The sequence below is a fragment of the Anolis sagrei genome, chromosome 2, assembly GCF_037176765.1.
Source record: "Anolis sagrei isolate rAnoSag1 chromosome 2, rAnoSag1.mat, whole genome shotgun sequence".
In the NCBI taxonomy this organism is placed as follows: domain Eukaryota; kingdom Metazoa; phylum Chordata; class Lepidosauria; order Squamata; family Dactyloidae; genus Anolis; species Anolis sagrei.
The window spans coordinates 119,642,525-119,669,228 of NC_090022.1; the positions used below are offsets into that span (position 1 = coordinate 119,642,525).

At 41.3% G+C, this 26,704-nt stretch overlaps 1 protein-coding gene, 1 long non-coding RNA gene and 2 other non-coding genes across 4 annotated transcripts in view; 3 read left to right on the forward strand and 1 right to left on the reverse strand.

The window, feature by feature from the left end:
• The first annotated feature begins 1,755 nt into the window (after positions 1-1,755).
• On the forward strand, positions 1,756-12,123 carry LOC132768577 (uncharacterized). The gene is made up of 5 exons (XR_009630729.2): positions 1,756-2,050; positions 4,010-4,143; positions 6,695-6,825; positions 10,558-10,710; positions 12,033-12,123. It is a non-coding gene; the product is annotated as an uncharacterized lncRNA (long non-coding RNA).
• LOC132769551 (small nucleolar RNA R38) lies at positions 3,851-3,933 on the forward strand. Its single transcript, XR_009630876.1, has one exon. It is a non-coding gene; the product is annotated as a small nucleolar RNA R38 (small nucleolar RNA).
• LOC137096485 (small nucleolar RNA R38) lies at positions 10,213-10,288 on the forward strand. The gene has a single exon (XR_010909485.1). It is a non-coding gene; the product is annotated as a small nucleolar RNA R38 (small nucleolar RNA).
• A 7,316-nt stretch (positions 12,124-19,439) lies between the features above and the next one.
• ST6GALNAC2 (ST6 N-acetylgalactosaminide alpha-2,6-sialyltransferase 2) overlaps positions 19,440-26,704 on the reverse strand; it is a 45,248-nt gene continuing 37,983 nt past the window's right edge. Inside the window, exons 8-10 of the mRNA XM_060764602.2 lie at positions 25,385-25,468; positions 24,817-24,916; positions 19,440-23,750 (exon numbers count right to left, since the gene is read on the reverse strand). Coding sequence (XP_060620585.2) covers positions 23,583-23,750; positions 24,817-24,916; positions 25,385-25,468 — 352 coding nt within the window. The 3' untranslated portion in view covers positions 19,440-23,582. The remainder of the gene's footprint in view (positions 23,751-24,816; positions 24,917-25,384; positions 25,469-26,704) is intronic.

Here is a 26,704-nt window from a genome sequence, read left to right on the forward strand (position 1 = left end):
AATATAGTTAAGGAAATCGGTAAAATTATAGAACTAAACATCACCCTGGATACTAGGTTGGCATTACTAATGGAGGCCCCAAAGCTGAACTTAGAAAGGGAAAAGAAAGAATTGGTGATTATTTTACTCACAGTAAAACAATCTTATTGCAAGGAATTGAAAGATAATAACCAATCTCACACTGCAAGTATGGTATGGCGAGGTACGGAACATAGCCTTAAATGATAAACTATTGACGGAAATGAGGGTGTTAAGGGGGAAAATTGAAAGATCGGATTTTGACTCACATTGGTTGGGTTTCATTGAGTATATTTTAGAGAGTGATAAGGGAAAACTAGACAATCATGTTGGTCAGTAATTTTGGATATGGCATTTGTTTAGTGGATGACTCATAAATATATAGCAGAGGAAACAATGCGTTCAGGCCTAGGTGGTGGGGGTTAAGTGCTTGTAAAATGTTCATTATTGTGGATTTTTTTCACACTATGTTGTTAATTATTTAATTATAAATAAATAAATAAATCCAGAAAACTAAAAAATGGAGACAAAGGTGGCTTAATGCAATGGAATCCTGGGAGTTGTAGTTTTAACAAGGTCTTCAGCCCTCCCTGCCAGAAGTGTTGGTGCCTAGCCAAACTACAAATCCCAGGACTCTCCAGCACTGAGCCATAGTAGTTAAGGTGGTGTCAAATTGCATGAATTCTACAGTGTGGATGCACCCTAAGGCTGTAGCCACACTGCATAATTATCTCGGTTTGACAGCACTTAAAGTGCCATGGCTAAACACAAATTCTGGGATTTGTAGTTTTGTGGGCTACTGAGCCTTCTCTGGCAGAGAGTTTTGCTACCACGGTGAAATATAAATCCCAGAATACTGCATCCTTGAGCCATGGCAGATACAGTGCTCTCAAAGGGCTATGATTCTACTAGTGTGGTTGACCCTTAACTGAGCTCAATTTCGAGTTGCACCTTTGGAGAGCCTGCGGTTGCTAAAGGAGAGCCTGTGTTGTCAAAGGCTTTTATGGCCAGAATCACTGGGTTCTTGTGAGTTTTTCGGGCTGTATGGCCATGTTACAGAAGCATTCTCTCCTGACGTTTCACCCACATCTGTGGCAGGTATCCTCAGAGGTTGTGAGGTCTGTTGGAAACTAGGCATGTGAGGTTTATATATCTGTGGAATGTCCAGGATGGGAGAAAGAACTCTTGTCTGTTGGAGGCAAGTGTGAATGTTGCAATTGGCCACCTTGATTAGTATGCAGTTTCAAGGTGTAGCTTCTTACTGCCTGGAGGAATCCTTTGTTGAGAGGTGATTAGCTGTCCCTGATTGTTTCTTGTCTGGAGTCCACTTGTTTTTTTTAATGTTGTTCTTCATTTACCGTCATGAATAGCCTGGCAGCTTCAAAGTCTGGCTGCTCTCAGCCTGGGGAAATCCTTTGTTGAGAGGTGATTAGCTGCCCCTGATTGTTTCTTGTCTGGAGTCCCCTTGTTTTTGAATGTTGTTCTTCATTTATTGTCATGAGTAGCCTAGCAGCTTCAAAGCTTGGCTGCTTCAAGCCTGGGGGAATCCTTTGTTGGAAGGAGAGACTGTTAGATTTGAAGTGACCGCGGGTTTTAAACTGTTTTGCCCATGAGGGGGAAATCCAGGCAGGAATAGCTGGAGCTAAGAAAACTACAACCCCCAGCAAGGCCTTTGTTTCTCGCGATACGTAGGACGCGATTTCCTGAGAAGCACGGCTTCCCGTTTTGCGCAGGCGCACTTCTCTTCCTCTTCCTTGGCCGCTTTCTTTCGCCCGAGATGTCGGCGCTGCGGCCTGGGAGGGGATCCCTTGCCATCCTCGGCAGGGCTGGCTTGGGAGGCGCCGTGGGGCCTCCACTCTTGTCCGCAAATGCCTTCCAGTCCCGTGGGCCGACGTGTCCCACTCCCTCTCCGGTTGGGAGAACCGTTTGCAGGCCCAGACTGGCTTCCTTGCTTCTTCGCAGGTTAGTGTAGGACAGGAAGAGGCGAGGAAACATGGCGCTGCTTCGTTCTGGCCTCGAGGAAGGCCTCGCGGTGAGTAAATACTCCTATTGGTGAGACGAATTCACCAGTATGTGGGCTTGGGGTGCATCTTCTACACCAGGCATGGGCAAACTTGGGCCCTCCAGGTGTTTTGGACTTTCAACTCCCACAATTCCTAACAGCCATGTTGAAGTCCAAAACACCTGGGGGGCCAAAGTTTGCCCATGTCTGTTCTACACTGTCAGAAGCAGGAAAATTGCATTCAAAGCATTCCCAACAGATGGCCATCCATCCTCTGTTTAAAAGCCTCCAAAGAAGGAGCCTCCACCACACTCCGGGGCAGGGAGTTCCACTGCTGAACAGCTCTCACAGTCAGGAAGTTCTTCCTAATGTTCAGGTGGAATCTCCTTTCTTGTAGTTTGAAGCCATTGTTCTGTGTCCTAGTCTCCAGGGAAGCAGAAAACAAGCTTGCTCCCTCCTCCCTTTGACGTCCTCTCATATTTATACATGGTCATCATGTCTCCTCTCAGCCTTCTCTTCAGGCTAAACATGCCCAGCTCTTTAAGTCGCTCCTCATAGGGCTTGTTCTGCAGAATTTTGATAGTTTTAGTCGCCCTCCTCTGGCGAGCTCCTGGTGGCACAGTCGGTTAAACCACTGAGCTGCTGAACTTGCTGACTGAAAGGTCACCAGTTGGAATCTGTGGAGTGGGGTGAGCTCCCGCTTTTAGGCCCAGCTTTTGCCAACCTAGCTACCTTCCTGCTCCGGCAGGAAGGTAGCGGTGTTCCATGCAGTCATGCCAGCCACGTAACATGTTTATGGACAACGCCTACTCTTCAGCTTAGAAATGGAGATGAGCACCAACCCCCCCCCCCCCCCGGAATCGGATATGAATGGGTTTAATGTCAGGGGAAAGTCTTTACCTTTACATAACATAATTATTAATTAACGTTATGACATATGGTTCCTAGGTATTGCATAGATTGATGGCATTATGTTACTATAAATCAAGCTCTTATTTCAAAGTTGAACCAGGTTGGTGATTTAAAAAAAAAAATTTTTAAGCATATTGTTATTTAAAGCAGAGTTCATACTATTCTTATAGCAGTTGGTCAAACATGCCATCATGAATTATGATTATACACATTGTAATTATGTCCCCTGTGTGCATCTTTTACATTGTAGAATTATTGCAGTTCGACATCACTTTTAACTTGCCGTATCCGAATGCTAGGGATAGACAGAGAAACACTTTGTAGAAAGAAGCTTCTTTGTCAGAGGATTTTACTGAAATCCGACTGCGAAATGAACTGCTGAAGAGTGAGTTGCATTGGAAGGCCACAAAATTGTATCTCAAATCACCCATGGAAGTGTTTTGCAGTTGTGGTTTTCCAAGGCCTTCTCTGCCAAAGAGTGCTGGTGCCTCACCAAAGTACAGCACCCATGATTCCATAGCATTGAGCCATTTATTTACCACATTTGTGCCCTGCCCTTCTCACCTTGATGGGAATGGCCTTACTTTGTAAAAAGAAGATTCTTTGTCAGAGGCTTTGTTAACAAGTACATTGATTGAAAGGCAAGAAAACAGCATCTTCACCATCTGCTGCCATGTTCCATAGTGCCCACTAGGTGTCACTGGTAGGGTGAAATCCAGTATTCAAAAGGCGCTCCATGCAGTCGTGCAGGCCACATGACCTTGGAGGCATCTACTGACAATGCCAGCTCTTCGGCTTAGAAATGGAGATGAGCACCACCCTCCAGAGTTGGACAAGACTGGACTTCATGTCAAGGGAAAAGCAGGGCTAGAACAAAATTCACTTTATTTATGTGCAGTTGATCCAGGTTGTATAAAGCTGAGCTGGTGATGATACAAAGTTATCCCTGTCTGAAAAGGAGACTATTTCTGCTTGTGGAGCTGTAGAATCTGAAAGCTCAGCTGTAGGGAAATTGGGCACACATGGCATAGTTTATTTGTACAGTTATTGCTAACAGCGTGCCTGTTTTTTTCTTAGGCTGCATGTGCCTCTGACAGTCATACTGATGCAGACATCATGGAGACGTAACTATTAAGATGCAAACACAGCAGAATCCTTTTACCATGAAGATGAAGTCTCTGTCAACCACATATTTCTGATTTTAATCAGTGGTAAGTGTGTTCTGTAGTCTTGTTGCACCTTTCAAAGGGTCTCAAACACATTCAGCATCCACTGAGCAGGAAACATTGGCTCAGTTCTACTTGCTTCTCTGTGAAGGCAGCATGGCAGCTGTGCGCCGTTGCTACTGTGAAGTAAAGCTGTGAAGTAAAGCAGTTGTTGCAGTTGATACTGTGAAGTAAAGTAAAGTTGCAGTTGATGACATTTTGCTTGAGACTGGCCTCCTCAGTTTTCTCGAGCTGTGAGATTTTTGCCAGAACTGGACATCAAATATTTTTGTTGTATTTTCTGCAATTTGTGCAAACACTTTTGTAAAGGTATTCCTTATCTGAAATGATCGGGACTAAAAGAGTTTGAGATTTTTGATTTTTTGGGATTTTTGAATATCTGTATTTGCATATAAATACATAATAAAATACCTTGGAAATGGGACCTAGGTCTTAACAGAAGATTCATTTCTGCTTCATATATACCTTATACACATAGGAGTATATCTACTCTGTTGGTGTAATGCAGTTTGACCACACTTTTAAGTGCTATGGCTCATTTCAGTTGATTCATGTGGAGTCGTCATTTTACAGGGTTTTCCAGCTTTTTTGCCAAATAGTGCTAGTACCACATCAAATCACAGTTCATGCGATTCCATAGCATTGATCTTTGATAATTAACGAGGTGTCAGGTTGTATTATTTATACAGTGTATATACATGCATAACCTGAAGGTAATGTTATACAGCACTTTGAATAATGTTGTTTATGAAACATAGCCGATGTCCCCTCAGAAGGCAAACCTACCACTATCTCAGTCACATATGTATAATTTGTGAGTTTTTTGTTTTTCAGAACTTAAGACAAAGGATCCTCAACCTATAGCTTTTTATTTTAAGCCAAAATTAAATTTTGCCATAATGTTTAAGGCAAGATTGGGAAAAGTCTGGATTTCCTGATCCTGGGATGTAGCAGTCTTAACAATAGATAGAAGGCCACATGTTCCTCACTTCTTTCTAAGGGTTGATTCTTAGTTTAAAGCAGAATAACTCTTTATCTGAAGTCACACAATACACCCAGCACAAGACCCACATATCATTTTTCAGTGAAACGCTTTTGTTTTTTGTTCAAAGTTTTCTGATTTGCTGATCTTACGGATGGTGTGCTCCCCAGATGTTGCATATGTTGATGTTTGCTATCAGTAACTGTTTGAAATTAATGGCATTCTGTTACCATAATCAAGCTTTTATTGTATGATATAATATAATCAAAGTAAGTGATTTTTTAAAAAATAGAATGATTTGTTAATCAAAACAGATGACATGATTTTCTTACAGCAGTTGGTATTTGCCTAGATCAAGGAAATTATAATTAATTCTCATGTTCTAATTTAACAATCTTTGAGATAACCAGTCATATTCTTTAGATATCTCTTAAGTACAAAACTAGAAGAGACAGTTTGGAGAGTTGTAGTAAATAAAAAGAAGGAAGACAGGCTGGGATAGAAGTGCAAGGGATCCTATTTTTTGATTAATAGTAAATTGGTCAGATAATAATTCTGCATAACTTGCTAGTTTGTACCTATTTTGTAAAGGTAAAGGTTTCCCTTGACATTAAGTCTAGTTGTGTCCAGCTCTAGGGGGGAGTGCTTCTCTCCATTCGTAAGCTGAAGAGCCGACATTGTCCGTAGACACCTCCAAGGCCATGTGGCCGGCATGACTGCATGGAACGCTGCTACCTTCCTGCTGGAGCAGTACCTATTGATCTACTCACATTTCCATGTTTTTGAACTGCTATGTTGACAAAAGCTGGGCCTAAAAGCAGGAGCTCATTCTGCTCCCCGGATTCGAACCGCCAACCTTTCGGTCAGCAAATTCAACAGTTCAGCAGTTTAACCAGCTGTGCTACCAGGGGGCCCTATTTTGTAGTGAAACCTATATATGCATTAAAGTTATGTTAAACAATAAGGCATTTCTGTTTAAAGGCTGATTAAACAGATTCTCATTAGTCTGTTACACTGATTTAGAGCATTAAAATTTAGTCCTTCAGAGAAGCAACATAAATAAGATCAATGCAAGAAGAACAATGTCCTGTAAATCGTACTTATGAGAAGGTTGTGATAAAGATATCTTGATACGTATTTTGTTCAGTGGGGCTGCAATTACAGTGTTGCTCTACCCCACTCCCAATACTAATGCTGTGTAAAATTTTTCAGCTAGACAAAGGAAAAGGAGGGCTATGGAGACAGGAAAAAAGCTGCTTTGTTCAAAGAGGTGTGCTCACGAATCTGATGAAATGACCACTAGGTGTCACTGGTAGGGTGAAAGATTAATATTTCGGTATTCAGAAGAGCTAGAACAAAGCTCCCTTAATTTTGATGCGTACAGTTTCTCCAGTTTTATAAAGCTGAGCTAGTGATGATACAAAGTTATCCCTGTCTGAAAAGAAGACTCCTTTCTCCTTGTGGAGTTGTGGAATCTGAAAGCTCGGCCGTAGGGAAATTGGCCACAGTTTATTTGTATAGTTATTGTTAACAATGTGCCTGTTCTCTTCCTAGGCTGCAAGCGCATCCGACAATCATACTGTCACAGGGAGACATGAAGATACAACTATTAAGATGCAAACACGGCATAATCCTTTTAACAGGAAGATGAAGTCTCTGGCAGCCAAATATTTGTTTACACAGTGGTGAGTAAGGCAAATCTAGATAATCATTTTGGTATATCTTAGCGAAGGGACTCGTGTCTAAACACTAAATTCATCACACACACACACACATATATCTATAGCCTAGAGATAATTTTATACACAATATTTTTAATAATTTTGTGTATGTGAAACTATCACAATGCAAATATGTCAATATCTCATCCATCCATTACAGATAAGATGCTCAACCTATCACAGCTTTTTCCTTTATAAAGCTAAACATGCACAGAAAGTACAAAAGAACAGGCTGATTGAGCAGAAAAATTACATCAACCCAACCCGTGAAATAAAGCAACATTTTTGGAATTTTAAAGTTTGTATTTATAGAAATTTGCAAAAATGCACAGAATCTCTTGAAACCAGTGAAACATGCCACCTTGTTATAAAGGAACACATTTTCTCGTTTGCTTTATGAGAACAAAACAAATAATTAAAAGGATTCTTGAAAGTGGATGAAATTCTTTGTTTCTGCCCTTCTGCCAGCAATCTTATCTCTCTGATCTTGAGGCTAGAAGCATAGCCCTAGTTCAGAATAAAGGTTAAAATGCAGGAAAGCTTCCATAGTGCATGTTGAAATGCCTTTAGGGTGGCCTACTTTCTAAACATTTGGTTTAGTAAAAGATGCATTCCTGTAACTTAAGCTATGTATTTTTTTCCCCTTGGGTTGCATTGCTCTGAAAAAAGGAATGATGGGTTGGCAATGTGAGTTCTCTTAGAAATAGTGTATATATTTTTAAATGCTCTTCCTCATAAGTCTCCTTCAGGGCTAAATGATCCAAATGACAAGCAGCAGTGCTTGTTGAGCAGAGCAGATTACCATCTAAACTCATTGTGAGGGTGTCTTAAGGTCCAAGGAAGATGTGACTGAAGTGCGTTTTTAATTATGTGCTTGCTTTTAGCTGTTGCTTTATTTAGAAAACGCAGCTACAAAGTTGTTGGGGGTGTTGGGCCATATTCCAAACAAAAACTCTCCCATTCCATTAGCTGTTATTTGCCCTAATTTTAATCATTGTAAAAGTGAGGCATGCAGGATGTTTTGGTTTGGTTTTTTTTTTTTCCAGTTTGGGGGTTGTAAGAGATGGGTGTTCCACTGGGATGGGGGTGTCATGGAGGATAGAGTAACCCCCCCCCCTTCTCTGGTCCTGCAGCTGCTCTTGATAAACAAAGACGTGGCCAGACACAAGCATACAATTCAGAAATGTGCTTGAAGTCACGTCTAATTTGATCTTAAGAAGAAAGCAAAACATGCCCATGATTTATCCAGATGGGGATGGCAGATGGTAAACTGATTTTAGAAGTAGCACTTTTTTTTTTCAAATACCCAAATTTCTTGTTCAAAATGAGCCAGAAACCTGGTTCAAATGTAATAGGCAATTGTTGTTTGTTGCTGCATGAACAAGCTGTAACTTTTTGCACAAATGCGTAGGAAACACATTTTAAAGAATTGATAGTTATCTTGATTTGGATATGATTTAAACTGGCTTGTTTAAAAACAAATGAGCAATTTTTTAGGACTGCAAAACCAAGTGGAAACAGGCTAATGTGAAACTTGTCAGCTCATTCAGGCAGTGAGAAACTATTGCTTCATGTTATGTCTACAACAAAACAATATGCATATTGTCATGAATGACTTTTCAATAACTTTGAAGCATAGGTTCTTTTTATTGCAATTTCCAGTGTGAGAAGGTATATCAGATTACAGAAAAAACATTTAGACAAAGAATGACATACAGACATACAGATTCAATGCATCTACATTTGATTTACAATTGCATTGGTTAACAAACAAAGGGGAATTACATTTTCACTCAACATTCACACACATGTACACGCATTCATCCTCAGGCATTCAAGTATTACCATATCATTTCCTCCCTCCTTGGAGAAGCACCTGTTAGGCCAGGCCCTGATTTCCTGCAGCCTGCCAGTGCATAGTTCCAAGATAATGCCAAAACTTCAAAACGCCGAAATGCCAAAATGTCTTTCCCTAAGGACAATGCCAAGGACCAGATCTCTGTTTTCCATACAACAGAACCTGACTCCCTGCACAAAATCTAAAACTCCAGAAGCGCACTTCTTTCTCTTCCCTGTAGAAAGAGGTCCCAAAGTGACCAGACTGCTCCCATGCAAATTTGCCACTATCCATAGGTACACTATCTTTCTCCTTCCCATGGAGCAGAGCATAGCAGGTGAACCAGAATCCTCAGGTCGGTCACACTTTGAGCATTATTAGACTGAGTCTTTTATATGAATATTCTGTTGATGTAGTCCCAAAGTTGTAAATTAATGATAGACGTCTTCCATCCTGGATCCATCTCAGTTTCCTGGGCAGATGTTGACTCTTCTTAATTGGTGTTGACAGACACAAGGCTTGTGTTGACTTCCTTCTTAACATAAGGAATGTTGCAAACATTTCCTTAACTTGAAAGAGACATTGTCACAGTTCTTACCCATTCTCATTAGCAGGTTTTGATCACAGTTCCAGCAAGCAGGTAGTTAGTCATTGCAGGCCTTAATATTATACTGGTGTTTCCAAAATTATTAACTCCATCCATATAACTTTCATTCCTCCAGTCATTCCCACACATCACATTAATTTTACATTTCTCAAATCTGCACATTGAATTTCTTATGACATATTTCAGACATAAAGATGGGTTCAGTAGATTCCATCAAGAATATATAATAGGTTTTTATTTTAATCATGTTAGGAGTTATTTTCTCCTTCGGATTGGGCTTTTCTTTCTTTCCCTATGCCATCCAAAGCTCTCTATCACATACACACACACTAGCTGTCCCCTGCCACACATTGCTGAGGCTTCCCACAATTCCTAACAGCTGGATCGGCAATTAGGAATTGTGAGAGTTGAAGTCCAAAATGCCTGGAGGGCCCAAGTAGGTCCAGGCCTGTAGTATTAGATCTGTTATTGAACCGTGTGTCAATATATGGAGCTATACTATCTATCTATCTACAGTGTTCCCTCACTTATCACGGATGTTATATTCCAGAACAACCTGCGAAAAGTGAAAATGCTTCTGACATGAAATAATAACAATAACTGAGATCATGGTGTATAGATTAGTATGTTTCACAAAAACTAGGAAGACCCAATACTAAATCCTTAGATCTCAGGTATTTTGAGTTACCTTGGATAAGTTAATATTTTTCAGATTTATTCGTCTCACAGAATTGTGGCGAGGACAAAAGTATGTGTATAAAATAGTCTATCCTGCTTTGAATAGAGAAAAACTTTCGCATGAATGTAATGCAAAAACTATGTGGCCACATCAAGGTTGAATATTGATCAGCTCAGGACTTTAAAAGTTGATTCTATTGTTCAGTTATTTTCTCAAGTCAAGTCTTCTAAAAGCCTGTGATGTGATGTTATCCCTGTCTGAAATGTCAATTATGAAGGGAAAATGAATATCAACTGAGGCTTTTCCATGTTTCTTTCTCACAATTATCTTGAATATCAAGTACTTGCAAGTCACTAAAATGTCTTGCAATTGTAAGACTATATAAATGTATAACTGCATTGCCTGGCATTGAAAGCCTCATGGGCCACATAAAATGACGTGGTGGTCCAGATTTGGCCCACAGACCTCGTGTTTGACCCATGTTCTAGCCATATGCCTATGGCCAGAGATTATTATTTCCTTGTTGGTGAGATGCCTTTTCTTGATCATCTTATTCTGTCTGGTCTGTTTTAGTCCTTCCTTAGAGGTGGAAAGAGACATGGACAGGAAGTAGACCAACATCGTGAGGCGTCACTTCCTACACAGCAGTGGAATACTGGAAGGATTTCTGTTTCTCCTGTCAAACAGCATCTCCAAGGAATTGGAAGATTGCTCATCCATTCTCTAGTAAGTGGAATATCCCAATATTTTAATTGGATTTAGACAGATTAATAAGCACCCATTTTCAGAATATAAGATTGATTTCTCCCCCCTTTCTCCATATATTACTTAAAAAGAGATCTGTTACTATAGACTAGGAAGCAAATGTCAATCACCCCACCCAGAATGCAAAACAGAGCAGCTAAACTTTCTGTCCAGCGATTTTGACACTCTAGATGAGTAGGTAGGAACTTGTTTGTGCATGTCCCTAGCAGTTATGTTCTACATATAATTGCTTTGATTGTACACTGTGTGGGTGTCTTAAGTTTCACATTATTGACACACTCTCAGGGATGTTTTGCTGAAGCGAGAGTGAAAGCCCAAGCAGATTACAAAAATGAAGGCCTTGAAAACTAAACTCAAGGCAACATATTGGGTGATTGTATACTTCCTTATATGTTGATTATGAAACTTCTTTAAAAAGGAGAGAAATTTAAAATCAAATACATGAAATAGCAGAAAAGGATTAATTTCATTCCAATCAAATCCATTTTGTAATCCAATTTTGAGGCTTCGATTAGATAAAGAGCCTAGGGGTAGGGGGTGCTTGGCCCTCCAGGTCCCATCTGTTTGCTATGGAGAGGCTTGGTTTTCTTCTAGTGATTCATAAGTGATAGCTCTATCCTCTGCTTGTTAAATCCACGGATAGTCAAGCAGTGGCCCTTCAGGTGATGGTGGGTTCCAGCTCCCACCAATCCTGGACAATCTGGCCAGTGATCTAGGATGACGAGCCATGTAGTCTGAAACCTGACCATTGTTTTTATCTGGAGGGGCCTATGTTGAGGAAGGCTGCCTTTGAGCCATCAGGACTGATGTTCTTCATTGTTGAGGTCTAGTAAGGAAGGAACATACAGCTAGTTGACTTTGAGTGCCCATTGTTTGTATTTTGGTTGGGAGGGAGCTCTTTTTTTCATGGGGGAAGTAGGCCTCTAGGTCCAACTGACTGACCACATGAGCCACCCCAATCTTGACAGCACATGAAACTAGGCTGCCAGTCAGAATTGTGAAACATGATTTGTAGTATAGCAGAGATACTGTCTGGTAACATTTTTATTTTGGAAACTATATTCCTGTTTCTTACACCACCGAGGTGCTAAGAAAAGAAAAGAAAAGACTGTTACTCCTGGGTTACTTTAGAAATGTTTATCGTTTCCTGAACAACCTAAATGGTATACTTTGAATTCATGGCTTCTTTAAAATGTTCAAATACTGTTTTTGAAATTTTGGTCACTCTTCAACTCCCTTTATTTGACATTCAACTCCCCCCCCCCATCTTTCTCCCTTTTTAGGTGTTCATTTTAACCAGAAGGACATGCAAGTATGGAGCAATTCCAAGTCAGTTTCTCAATTGGATTTAACAATAAAGCAAAGTAATAAAAATGTGCGGTCTTTTATTTCAGCAGGCAGGGTTTCTTTTAAAAAATATGATTTTTTAGGGTTTGTTTTCAATATGAGACACAGTAGAACCAATGAGATGTTGGTCTTCTACATCCATTTGCTTTCTTATGTATATAAGAACATTTTACAATTTAAAACAGTACAAATTTGGATTAAAATATCTTGACCAATGTCTCTGACTTGGTACCACAATTAAGCCAGTATTATATTATTTTATTTATACCCTGTGTTTGTCAACCCCGTAGGGGACTTAAGGTGGCTTACATATGTAGGCAACGATAAGGTGCCATGTAAACATACATACATATATTAAAACAATCATTAAAAACATATCAAACCTTAAAACGCTTACTAAAATCACATCACATGGTGTTGGTCGTGATCTAAGGGGACAGCACTCTCCAGCCCTCTCAGAGACCCTGAAATTGTATTGCTTCCATTGGTGGGGCATAAAGGAGGCTTGCCCCACAGACCACAGCCCCCTGCCATTTAGCACTTTGAATGTCATTGGATCACTTCCACTGGTTATTATCACCCCTTGCAGATAATGAATACTCTTACACTTGAAGGGTCAGACTAGTACAAGTGCCTTAGGCCTGTCATTAGACCTTATTAGAGGATTTTTAGCCATAAGTGCATAGGATTCCACTCATAATTACAGGTTGGCCCCTGAATTCATAGGACCAGTACCTACACGTTCGTTTACTTGCATCTGATGAAATGTCACCTGTAGGCATCTTCAAGGTCATCCAGTGTGGCTATGCTATGCTTCTACCAGAATACTCAGTAGGGTTAATTAAGTTTCATGGCTTTCACTACCATTGGTAAGTCTGGGAATATATCTCCTGCGTTCATGAGTAGTGAGTGACAAATAACATTTTCGAAAGTTATGGTTGAAATTGCAGGTGGCGCCAAGTGATTTGTGAATATAACTCCCACTAGCCCTAGTTGGTATTGAAAATGAGGAAAATTGGAAGTTATATTTGCTCAAACATGTTTTAATGAAAGGGCCCTGATAATTATCCTGGCAAAATAACTTGAAAATTCCCATTAAGCATAAGCCAGGTTTGTGTTGGGCTTGAAGTTTATTCATATTCCCAAGTAAAGCAGAATGCATTGATCAGTTGTTGAGATCACATTTAGATAAGTTGTGCTGATTCAGTTGGTCAGGAAGGTGCTGAATAGACTGCACTCTGGCACCATGAGATGCAGTACCAACCTTAAGAAATGGGGCTGCAAAGTGGAGTCCACAATATGCGAGTGTGGAGGAGAGCAAACCACAGACCACTATGATATGACAATGCAGCCTGAGCCCTGCCACATGCACAATGGAGGACTCTTAAAGCAAAACCAGAGGCACTCCCAAGTGGCCAGCTACTGGTCAAAGGACATTTAGCCTAATGCCAAGTTTTTAACTTTGTTTTAAATACATTTTAACTACCCTCAATTCACTTCTGACATGATAAATAAATTGGTCTACATTCAGTGGCAGCTGAACTTAAGATAAAGGCTACAAAGAGGAAGTTGAGAAATTACTCAGCCTTTGACTGAGGCTGTGAGACCTTTACACAAGGTAAACTAAAGTGGTATGATGTTAAAGAATAGCTTTGTTATTTATACAACATAATGTTATGCATAACTTCTAACCTATTACACAGTTTATTTCATCTTGTCAATCTTATTAATCTGCAACTACTAGTTATTTTATCCACTGTCCAGAGTCTTAACAGAACGTTGTGACAGGCTCGTTTTCAAAAAGTAAGAAAAGTCTATAACCTTGTAGTTTGGCTAGAAACACTTTGTAAGGTGGGAGGTGTTGCTCACAGCGTGAGGTGACATGGTGACGTGTCTGACAACCTTGCAATTGATTGAAACTTGTCTTAATGGAAAGAGGTTACAGCTTTTGCTTTCTCAAGAGTTTGGGGGCAACGTATTACAAGGCCATAATGTAGTGCCCTGTGATGTGTTGCATTTTCCAGGATAATAAGTCCTGTCATCTGAAACAAGGCAGTGCATTTTTTAGTGGGACATCTTGCTCCTGCAATGGAGTTTGTGTTGATAGATGTCCAGTCCCTCCCCCCCCCCCCCCCGGGTCCTTTTTGAAGATTGAGAAAACATTGGCACTCTTCTGGTTTGCAAGCACACCACTTGGTCTTTAGCCTCAGTGAATGCCAGGAAAATTAAAAGAGAAAGTTTAAGAGAAATGGTCATAGAAGGGGCTTGGGATTTGTGGGCTCGTTTGCCTGTGCTGAGAAGAGAAAAGGGCTGTGAGATGACTGATTTAAAGCATTTGCATAAGGAAATAAGGTATACTTCCTCATCCAAACTTAGAAAAATCACCACTGGGGCCCCCATTATATCAACTTAGTGTCATCTGTTGTGTTGGTTTGGAGGATACGCTTCTGGGAGCTACAATCCAAAAATGTAACTTTTCCAGCTTTGGGAGGTGGCTCTCATTTTCCTGTACTTATCAGAAGATTTGTGTTAGTGTGTTGGCAACAACATGGTGAAATTATGTGCCATCTGCTTAAAACTTTGGAAGACAATTCAGCGCAGGTATGGTATGTTGTGTTTTGCTAATCAGGACTATCCAAACATTCATCCCTTATACAGAGCTGACCATGTTCCCCTTGTCCTAGCTCTTGCTTACTAGCTGCGTTCTGGTCCTGCCTTCAAGCCTTCCTGTCACACCATTGAACATTTATGCAGAAGAAGCATAGTCTGTCCCTGCCACCTCACACTTCCCGTTCGGTTCCTTCTGCTCTCACCTCGGTTATTCTTTCCCAGTCATCTGTCATCAGCTTTTGTGCCTACTCTCAACTGTCAGCTGAGTTGCATTAGTCGGCACATCATACGTTAGAAGAACACATAAAAGGAGGACATGATTGCTGTCATTGCAAGTGTGATGTGGAATGTAATCTGTGGGCTGGGACTGGAACAATGCTGTATGCTGGGGTGTTTGTAATACAGACATATCTCAGTTTAAAAAGTCTGGTGATAGAGTTACTTTTGATAATGTGCTTTTATATCTTTCCAGCAACCCTTTTGCCTCCTCTGTCTAGCATAGGTGGAAGTTTTTTTTAGCAGTGGTGGCATGGGGAAATAGAGAATGAGGGCTGGAGAAACAGGCCTTTGTTATGGATTGCAGCTGTCTATCTGATGTAAAGAATTCAATAAAGCTTTATCTGGAGAAAACGGGACCTAATGTAGCTGATCTTATTGTAGCTGGGAGCTGGGTATGTTTACTTGCAACAGGGAAGATAAACAGCAGCCCCTTCAAGAATCCCTTCCTTACTGAGCGTGCAGGGACCAGAAGAACAGAGAAAAGATAAGAGTAGATAAGCATGCCTCACCAGTTGTGCCCAGCTCTTTAAGCCACTCCTCATAGGGTTTGTTCTCCAGACCCTCGATCATTTTAGTTGTCCTCTGGACACTTTTTAATTAAAAAAATGTCCTGAAATATGTTGAACTTATCTCAATTTGTGTCTTGGGTATAGGAACTTTATTCTTTCCATGTTATTTTTGTTATTTAAAGTAATGCATCTTTGCTTTGTTAACTGAAATGTATCTATATATGCCAATTCCTTAGATTCCAGTCTGGAGAGAAGGAACTGTGTTATTCTAACCTTAGATGACCAATACCTTCAGAACATGATAGCAATGGAGATACTGCAGGAGATTATTAGATGTTCTTACCTTAGATTGCACTATTATCACCATCACCACCTTTAACTGGATAGGCACAGTGCTGGTGCGCCACTAAAAGAATGCCTGCATATTAAGTAAACCCAGGTTTCTAAAAAATCAATAAAATTGCCACTGCTTTCACTATGGTATACATATATGAATTAGTAGAGGGCAGTAGGAGGGGAAAAGAGAGAAAATAACTTGGAGTAGAAACAATTATCCCCCCACATTGCAGTGCAGGGTTCCCAAGCCTTGTTTTTCCAGGTGTTTTAGACCTCTCCCAGAAACCATGCAGCTTAACCAGTGGTGAGGGTTTCTAAGAGCTAATATAAAAAACACTGAAACACTGTTCCAGTAGTTCTGTTGACACACAAAAGGAGAAACAATTTGCACAAGGGGTAGATTTTTGAAGTGTAGGCACTCATCAGAACAAATCCTGTAGGTGTGCCATCCCCACACAAGAACATCCCAGATGCAGACAGATCTATGTAGGTGTCCCTTCTGTTCACTCACCCACATTTGTACTCACGCGAGAACAAAAATGCTCATTTTATTAGCATTGCAGAAGAATTGGATGGCAAAGAATGTAGTAGTTGGATCTGTGAGCAGATAGACTGGTAATTTCATGAGAAAGGTAAAAAGGCTGCACAATGGTCAGGATATCATCAGACACATGCAGCCAATTCACTGGGGCACCTGGGCAGGTCTTCTGGGCAGGTAACAGCTGGCAGTGTAGAAAGAGCCCTCTCTGCACCATCTGACAACCAGAGAAAAATGTTGCACAAGGAGGCAATGGAGACCTCCATACATGGTGTCTGTAGAAGTGCTTACACTAATGTATATCAAGGATATGGTAAATTACTGAAGATGATTCCCCAGTAAGCATAAAGTGGAAACTTTAAATTTTCCATGGGTTTATCTCCCAAGTATCAGGGAGGAACCCTATATCCTAGACCTATCATATTATTTTTCCATCAGGACATCTATTTATGGTTAGTCAGACTAAGACTCCTCCTATACTGTTGATCCCAGATTATCAGGCAGTAGAGACTCATATAATCCAGTACAAAGCAGATAACCTAGGATCAGATCCTAAAATATAAAAACAGTGTTGGAGGGGCCTAATTGCCCACTCAAGACCTGCAAAATATTTTGCACTCCAACACAGAATCTTGTGGGAACTGGAGGCAAGCTCAAGCTTCAGGTTGTTTCACAGTACCCTAGAAATCCTTACCACTGGAGAAATTATCACCACCCTGTCAAGACTAGAGCCCCTTCTACACTGCCACATAAAATCCAGATTATCTGGATGCAATGCAAAGATACAGAATGGGTGATGCCTGGCTCGAGAGCAGTACGTGTGAAAAAGATCTTGGAGTCCTCGTGGACAACAAGTTAAACGAGCCAACAATGTGATGTGCCGGCAAAAAAAGCCAATGGGATTTTGGCCTGCATCAATAGGAGCATAGTGTCTAGATCTAGGGAAGTAATGCTACCCCTCTATTCTGCTTTGGTTAGACCACATCTGGAATATTGTGTCCAATTCTGGGCACCACAATTCAAGAGAGATATTGACAAGCTGGAATGTGTCCAGAGGAGGGCGACTAAAAGGATCAAGGGTCTGGAGAACAAGCCCTATGAGGAGCGGCTTAGGGAACTGGGCATGTTTAGCCTGAAGAAGAGAAGGCTGAGAGGAGATATGATAGCCATGTATAAATATGTGAGAGGAAGCCACAGGGAGGAGGGAGCGAGCTTGTTTTCTGCTTCCTTGGAGACTAGGACGCGGAACAATGGCTTCAAACTACAAGAGAGGAGATTCCATCTGAACATTAGGAAGAACTTCCTGACTGTGAGAGCCATTCAGCAGTGGAACTCTCTGCCCCGGAGTGTGGTGGAGGCTCCTTCTTTGGAAGCTTTTAAGCAGAGGCTGGATGGCCATTTGTCAGGGGTGATTTGAATGCAATATTCCTGCTTCTTGGCAGGGGGTTGGACTGAATGGCCCATGAGGTCTCTTCCAACTCTTTGATTCTATGATTATCTGCTTTGAACTGGATTAGATTGCAGTGTAGACACATTTAATCCCGTTCAAAGCAGATTATCAGCTTTGATATGGATCAGTGTTTCTCAATCTCCCTAATGCCGCGACCCCTTAATACAGTTCCTCATGTTGTGGTGATCCCCAACCATAACATTGTTTCCGTTGCTACTTCATAACTGTAATTTTGTTAGGAATCATAATGTACATATCCGATATGCAGGATGTATTTTCATTCACTGGACCAAATTTGGCACAAATACCCAATATGCCCAAATTTGAATACTAGTGGGGTTGGGGGGCGGGGAGGTTGGTTTTGTCATTTGGGAGATTTAGTTGCTGGGATTTACAGTTCACCTACAATCGAAAGAGCATTCTGAACTCCACCAACGATGGAATTGGGCCAAACTTGGGCCACCACCATGAGAAAATATTAGAAGAGTTTGGTGGGCATTGACATTGAGTTTTGGAGTTGTAGTTCACCTACATCCAGAGAGCACTGTGGACTCAAACAAAAATGGATCTGGATCAAACTTGGCACAATACTCAATGTGCCCAAATCTGAATACTGGTGGAGTTTGGGGAAGATAGACCTTGACATTTGGAGTTGCAATTGATAGGATTTATAGTTCACCTACAATCAGAGCATTTTGAACCTCACCAACGATAGAATTGGGCCAAACTTCCCACACCGAACTCCCATGACCAACAGAAAATACTGTGTTTTCTGATAGTCTTTGGCGACCCTTCTGACACTCACGACCCCCCCCCCCCAGGGGTCTTGACCCTCAGGTTGAGAAACTCTGATAGGGATTATATGGCAGCGTAGAAGGGGCCAAGGTGGAAAGGATGATAGACTGTGGTTTCCCTGTGGGATTAGTATATTTGTAGCAGAGATAAGCATTCTACCAGGAAATTCCTCTTTGCAGCTCAGCCTCTTAGCAGGTGTGCTCTTAAAAAGCATTTTGATGGCTTCTGAACACATTTAGGGAACACTTGCTCTTGCCTTTAACTGTTAAATGGAGGATGGAGGGGAGGGGGAAGCAACAGTGTTGGTCTAAGAGTGTACTGACACCTTACAGTTATAATGCTTTGATAGCATTTTAACAGCCATGACTTCATCCTCTGGAAACCTGGGATATGCAATTTCTGATGCATTTGAAGTTTTCTGTTAGAGCTGTACCATAGTGCTAAAAAGTTCAAAGGAGTTCATTGAACTGCAAATCTCAAGATGCCACCGAACAGAGTAATACCACTTATTGGAGTTTAAAGTGCTATGGATGTGAAATACAGGTACCCACTTCACTCTTGGGGAGCATGGTTATTTTTTAGAGGGAAAATATAGGGCATGATCTCATCATCTTTGGGTATACACATCATGCATCTTGATGTCACTTAACGGCAGGTTCCCATCCATTCCCACAAATGGTTCAGACCTCTTGGTACTCTCCTCACTGGCTGCTCCTTCCTTTACATGCACTATCTCGTCCTTTAATTTTAGCCATAGGGAAGAAAAGGGTGCATTTTCTCCCCCCTGCTGCCTCACACCCACACAACAAAAGGAACACACAAAGGAGAAGAGGTCATTCAACATTTATGCAATTATACAAAGTGGGAAAATGTTTCGGATTACACTCCCCATTTCCTCATTGTGCACCCGCAACTCTCCGTCTGTCAGTAGCCACTACCACTTTCCTGCAGAACAAAACTGACCTGCCACTGATCTCCGGGTTGCTGTTTACATTTAATTATCTTACCAACACCTGCCTTGAGGTCTGCAAGGTTATGTGTGTGGCTGCCTTTGCTTGTTGGTGGCCAATTGGGGTTTAATTAGCTTGAGAGGGAATTTTACCCGGTGCTTCAGGTACATGAGTCAAAAGGTCACACCACCTCTCCTCCACATTTTTCAAAACTCTTCTTGAGGCTTTGAGCACTTGTCACCTCTGACGCTTGCTTGTTGATTAAGTGATTCCATTTCCAAGGCCTGCAGTCCTTTTTTTGGATGCTAAGAGCCAGGCAGCCCTTCTGTTCTTGAATGACCTAATCACTTTTCCCCTATTAGCAAAATACTTGACATAAGAGTGGTGTTTACATAGTAAAAACTGTTAATCTGTTGGCAAATGGATAATCCATGTAAAGAAACTGGTGTCAATAATTCTGGAATAGTGTGTATTTCTTCGATTCTGAAATACACTTTTCCTATATAAACATCTCTAAAAATGGGGTGCATCTTAGAATCACAAGTATAGGTTGCTGTGAGTTTTCTGGGCTGTATGGCCATGTTCCAGAAGCATTCTCTCCTGACGTTTCACCCACTTCTATGGCAGACATCCTCAGAGGTGGAGGGATCGGAGTTGGAAACTAGGCAAGTGAGGTTTATATATCTGTGGAATAATGTACAGGATGGGAGAAAGAATTATTGTCTGCTTGAGGCAAGTGTCAATGTTGCAGTTGGCCAACTTGATTAGCATTTAATGGCCTTGCAGCTTCAAAACATGGCTGCTTCCTGCCTGGGGGAGTCCTTTGTTGGGAGTTGTTAGCTGACCCTGATTGTTTTTGTCTGGAATTCCCCCGTTTTTTAATGTTGCTCTTTATTTAGTGTCCTGATTTTTTAAATACTGGTAGCCAGATTTTGTTCATTTTCATGGTTTCCTCCTTTCTGTTGAAATTGTCCACATGCTTATAGACTTCAATGGCCTCTCTGTGTAGTCTGACATGGTGGTTCCCAGTGTTACCCAACGATTCCGGTCATGAAAGCATTCAGCAATCACAAGTATATCTTATGCACTTTTGTTGGTGGTGGTGCATCTTACAATCAATGGTGTCTAACAATTGAAGAAAAACAATATTGGTGGGAACAGCACTTAAATCTGCTGAAGTTACTAGATCCCATCTGATCTTGGAAGTTGTAGGCTGTATTTCAGAAGACAGCAAGCACTAGCAAGCCACCTCTTGAGTATTGAATGCCTAAGAAAATTATGAAATTCATAGGATTGTTGTAAATCAGCAGGTGACTTGAGGGCACAAGCACACAGTATGACTAAGGAAAATGTGTTGCTTGTGCACACATAGCTTTGTTAGGAGACATAGATGATTAACCTTGACAGAGAAAGTCATGTTATTGTTTTGATACTATATACACATAGGGTTGTTGAAGGGTTTTTCAGGCTATATGGCCATATACTAGAAGCATTCTCTCCTGATGTTTCGCCTGCATCTATGGCAGACATCCTCAGAGGTTGTGACCTCACAAGTTCTGAGGATGCCTACCATAGATGCAGGTGAAATGTCAGGAGAGAATGCTTCTAGAACATGGCCATACAGCCCAAAAAATCTATAACAACCCAGTAATTCCAGCCATGAAAGCCTTCGACAATATATATACACATAGTATTAAAGAGCCAAAGTAGTCAAGTTAGATTGCTGTAGAAAAAGTCCCAAGACCTCTGATTCCTTAAAGATTTAACACATTTGATTGGACTTATCCATAAAATAAAACCTGCACATTCAAATCCAACAAAAAATTCACACACTTTTTGAGAAGAAACACAATGATACAAAAGACAAGAAAAACTCTCATAGCCAAAACAATCAAAACTCTTGAAGTCTTAAAGAAAGGATGAGAACTGGCATGGCTGGAGCAAGTTGGTTTTCCCTTCTGAAGCAAATGGAAACATTTCAGACAGAGAGCTTTCTTTGGCATCTTGACTGAGCCTGAGCAATTAGGTTCAGTTCAGTGGGCAGTAAAAGGTTTCCTGGAGTTGTGTTTTGCATAGGCATGTAGTGTTGCCATATTCTTCTGCCACCTTTTATTACCTGATGCCTTTTGCCACCTTCCAAAAACGTCATGCTAGGACATCTTGACATTACCTGAGGAAATCTCAATCAGAAAGAAACTGATGGATGCATGAGCAGTGGGCTCATGAAGAGAAACTTACTACATTATGTACCATGCTTCATATCTTAATTTACATTTAAAAGGACTGGTTATTAGATGAGCCATTAGCCATTCTTTGTGAAGCAATGCTTCCAATGTGGTATTTGCAGTACGCTCCTGAGCTTGCCCCAAGATAAATGCAGACCATGGGAACATTACCAAACATACTGAATTCAACTTTTTGGGAGAATTTTCCATATTTAATGGTTGGGTATGTACACAGCCCTGCAGCAGCTAATCAGAAGTCCATCAGTATCTGCCTTATTCATGGAGGGGATCCCTTCTGCATATTAATGCAGTATCTTTCCTAAGGATCTGGGAGGAAGAGCATCCACACAGCACTGGTGGACTCTCCGTAGTTGAATAAAGATGGGAAACTGAACCATATTTGGTACATCAGGAAAAAGGCAAAACTAGGATTGGCAATGAATAAGCTACAGGTGGATTCTTCTTCCTGCAAGATGCAAAAGGTTGTTGGTCCATTGTTGGTGATCTTTTGCAAAATAAATCAATAGCTGTCCAACCCTAATCTTCAGTCAGCAAAAGAGGCATTTTCACATGTTGTAGCAAGAGCTTTATAATATCAAATTGGGGTAAAGAAAGGAGTCTGTACCAGTCTAGGCATCATGAAATTGATGCCAGAGGGGTATCTGGACATCATTAACATAGAAGTGGTATCATTACCTTTTAAAAGAGGTAAGGCACTCACATTTCCCATTGTTTCACTCCCATCCCAGGTCTGTGTCCCTGACCCTGTTGAATATATTGTGCAGTGGTGGTCACAGAGGAGAGTACCCTTTTCCCTTACTGATGAGTCATGTGCTCTCTGTGTACCTTGTTTACAAGGATAACTGCACTTCTGAGAGCATCCTGGAAATGCATTTCTCTTTGTGTGTACAGGGAGAGCAGGATTTGTTTAAAAAGGGAAAGAACCCACTTTTCCCCTTTTTTTCTTGCAGTGGCTATTGCTGCAAAAAATGGAGTGGCACTCCTATTTCAAAAAGTCATGGAAAATCTACCATTCCTGCTGGAAAACTCTATTCCTTCAAAAGTTAATTTTTCATTCCTCTTTCATAGTACCAGAACTTGTTCCTCTGCAATAACACTGTATTCCTTGGGGTCCTGCTATAGAGAACTGTTTTGAAAGAGAGTCATTATGAGTACAGTAGGTCTGAGCAGACAATTGCTCTAGTGTATTATTGCCTTTTCTGAGAACTGTTTTGTGGTCCTCAGTAGGGGTGCAATATCAAGATCATGGCAAATACAGTATGTTCCAAACTCTTTGTTCCTTTTTGCCAATGATCTCCATCAGAGAGGTGGCTAAAATGCAAAACAAAAAAAAACAAAAAAAAAACCCCTGTTACACTCATACTGCATGACACCTCAAAAACATAACTCCTTTTGTGTCCTGGCAAAACTGCAACTGAATACCCCACAAAGGCATCACTGAAAGTACGTGAATAGCAGAGCTGTTAGCAAATGTTTTTATCCATTTTCCTGCCAACCGACTCTTGTGGTAGCATCTTCTCTCTACCCCGGATACTCACACTGGATGGGTTCCCCATCTAGTATGGATTGATATGTGTATTGCCCTTGAGAATATTCTCTGTGGATTAACCAGCTGGTAGTCCCTCATGCCTAATTGGTACTTGCAGGTTATCAGCTCTGTCCTCCCTCCCCATGAAAGCAAAAGAAGGTCTCCTGTGGATCACCAAATTGGTCACACAGGGAGAACTGAGAGGAGCTGCTCAGCCCCTTCCTTGTCCATGGCACACACTGCCTTCACCGCTGATACAGCTTCATGATGCCGGCTTGGTGTAATTTCTTCCAAAGCTCAGCCTCTAAGAGCATATCATGGTTGGCATAGAAGACCAAGGGCTTCTTCTCAAGTTCATAGTAATGATCTGAAAATGTCCTGTAATTATCCGTGATGAAGCCAAAGGCACTAACCTAAGGAAATAAGAAAAAGAGTGGTAAAAGCAAGAGTGAAAGAGGGACATGGGTATGCACCCCACTGCATCATCTCATTCAAAATCCCTTTATGCTTAAAGAGATGGCAGAGTGGCTCAAGCTTCTGGGTGACAAATTTCTTTGAGAGCATACGTTCATCTCTCCATCCACAAGTTCTGTATGATCTGAACTTGAACATTTTACTTGCAAAATGCACACTTGTCACTTGATCTGAGAACTTCTGCTTATGTAATGGCCCAAGCTTCCCTGCTGCCTGAAGTGGGAGAAGACCAGCCCTCGTGCCCATGAGTGCTGTTGCCATTGTACTGCTCCCATCTCTGAAATCAAGATGGAGAATGTGTGGGCTCAATGGAGAGAAGCATTAGCCACAAAGAACCATCTTTTTTTCTGACAGGCCTTTCCTCAGAACTAGGAATTTCTGCACAGAAGAACATGCTCTGAGAGGCCACTTGTGTCAGCAGTGTCCTAGATCACACTCACTGATGCTTTGAGGAAAGACCCCACAGAACCTCTGAAGCAGCAGTGACAGGCAGGGCATGGTTACTCCTTCTGGTGCTCTAGTGTCAGGGGCAGAGTCTCACTATACCCAACAGGAGGGCCATGCTGGTCCTACACCTTGCTATGGGGGAAAATGGACACAGTGCTTTTTGAGCTTCATGACATGTTCTCTAGAAATTGACACACATGTAACCTACACTTATCTGGTATATAAGTCACTAGCAGGATACTAATGTACTGAGGGGGGGGGAGTGGGAGTCATTTTGCACCCTTTCAAATAGCTTTTGAAATATGCTGGGGAAAGTAGAAGGTAAAAGGAAGAGGGGCTGACCAAGGGCAAGATAGATGGATGGCATCCTTGAAGTGACTGGACTGACCTTGAAGGAGCTGGGGGTGGTGACGGCTGACAGGGAGCTCTGGCGTGGGCTGGTCCATGAGGTCACAAAGAGTCGGAGACGACTGAACGAATGAACAACAACAAACAAATAGCTTTAAATTTCTATCTTGTGTTACCAAATAATCAGGGAAAGATCAGAAGGAGTCTTACCTGATCACATGTATGCAGAGCTGTTAAAAGCATAATTGCTCCAGTGCTGGGCATGTAGAGATGCCCAAACTGAGAATTTATTATTTCTGATTTTAAGAACCTATAAATGGGAAAGAAATATTTTGTCAGAAATCAGGAAAAACAGACTACTACACCATCTGAGCCAGGTGTAAAAAATAAACCATAAAATTCAGCAAGCAAAAGATGTCTAACTTTTGGGCTACGCATAGGATATGCTAGCTCTCTACACTTCTGAGGTAGGTGGGCTTTGAAGCAGGTTCTTCTTTCATTGTGCTTGAAGGAAGTATGACAAGGCAGAATGGTATGACTACTGCCCATTTGTATGAGTTTTACAAAATCTCTCAGGATATGACTCTGGTGGGGAGACTTGGTTAATAGAACAGGTTTCCAGAATTCAAAGAATAGGATATGAATCCTTCCTCCTCATCCTCCCACTCCTGCCCACCAATATGAAAAATACAATTAGTACTTATGTGGCTACTGAGTCACATCTTCAACGGATGCCAACAACAGGCTTTGTTGCCATGTTCAAGGCTCAAAGCGTTACCTTTCTGTCAGATAATACATGAATTCTGGGTGAAGCAACTTGAACTTTTCTGCAGATGTATTAGATCCAAAGTATTTCTGTGGCCTGTGGAAAGAAAATAGAAACAGCTTCATAGAATATCAACCATTATACAGCTCTCAGCTGGCCTCACAACAGGGAAAAGAACTGAACAAGTCGAGTGAACAATGGCCCCATTTGTCATATATTGAGATGTGTGTGGTTTGCAGAGCACAGTCTAAACTTCCAGGGCAGAAAATCTTTCACATTCCAGGACAGAAAAACCACATGAGACTTTCTGGGGCAGTGCAACTCAAAGTGGCAGTCCATAAAGGAGTGCCAGTACCCTGGCTATCTGTTGCCAGACCTTGGAAAGTTTCCAGGAAAGAAAGAATAAAATTGTAGTCAATGGACACACGTAATTATATTAGTCTCTGGTACATTGGGGGAAGAAATTGCCCTGAACACTGGTAGAGCTCACACACAAGTGGGTGACTTCCATTTTTGGATGCCTGCGATTGAGCTACATGCAGGTACAAAACACCCTAATGGCGATGAATTTATTCCTCACCCTGTTAACTACATTTTTGCCATCCCATCAAGACTGTGATGTTGGTAGAGATGGCAAGTGGGGAGAACTACCTCCAAATGCAACACTTGCACAAGTGAATGTACACACACACACGTGCACGAAGTGGCCTCTTGCCAGCATTTTGGCAGATTTTGATTGCAATGAAAATGGTGATGAGCAGGTCTAGTTCCCTTCATGCGCAATGGTCCCCTTCGTGTACTATGTGCCACAGGTATCTGCAGATAAACTGTGTGAGCAAGATGATGATAAACTTATTTCTCTGTGTGTCTTTTCCATGAGCCTGTGTGTGTATGTGTGTGTGCATATTTCAATGGAAGAAAGAAATGAGAAATACAGCTCAGGTCCCATTTCATCACCTGCTCTTGTCCGCTGGCATACAAACTTCGTAAACCCAGCCACAATAGCCTTCCAGGGCAAAATAGCTGCCCCTGGCACTCTAGTTGTTAAAAATTGCACCAGAATGTAATTTAGTGTTTCCCTGTTGATTGAAGATTTTTTTTATAATATATAAACATTTCTTAGGGGTCTACAAGAAACTTTTGCTTCAGAAAGGGCTCCGCAGCTGAAAAAGTTTGAGAACCCCTAGTCTAAGGAATGATATTTGTTCATCTTTCTGAAATTTTGCTGGAGTGGTGTCATTCTTGAGGAACTTTGATTATTTTAGAATTTCAAAGCATATTTAAGGTAATAAAGTGCAACATATATTCTCATATGCAAGTCTAAAAAAATGG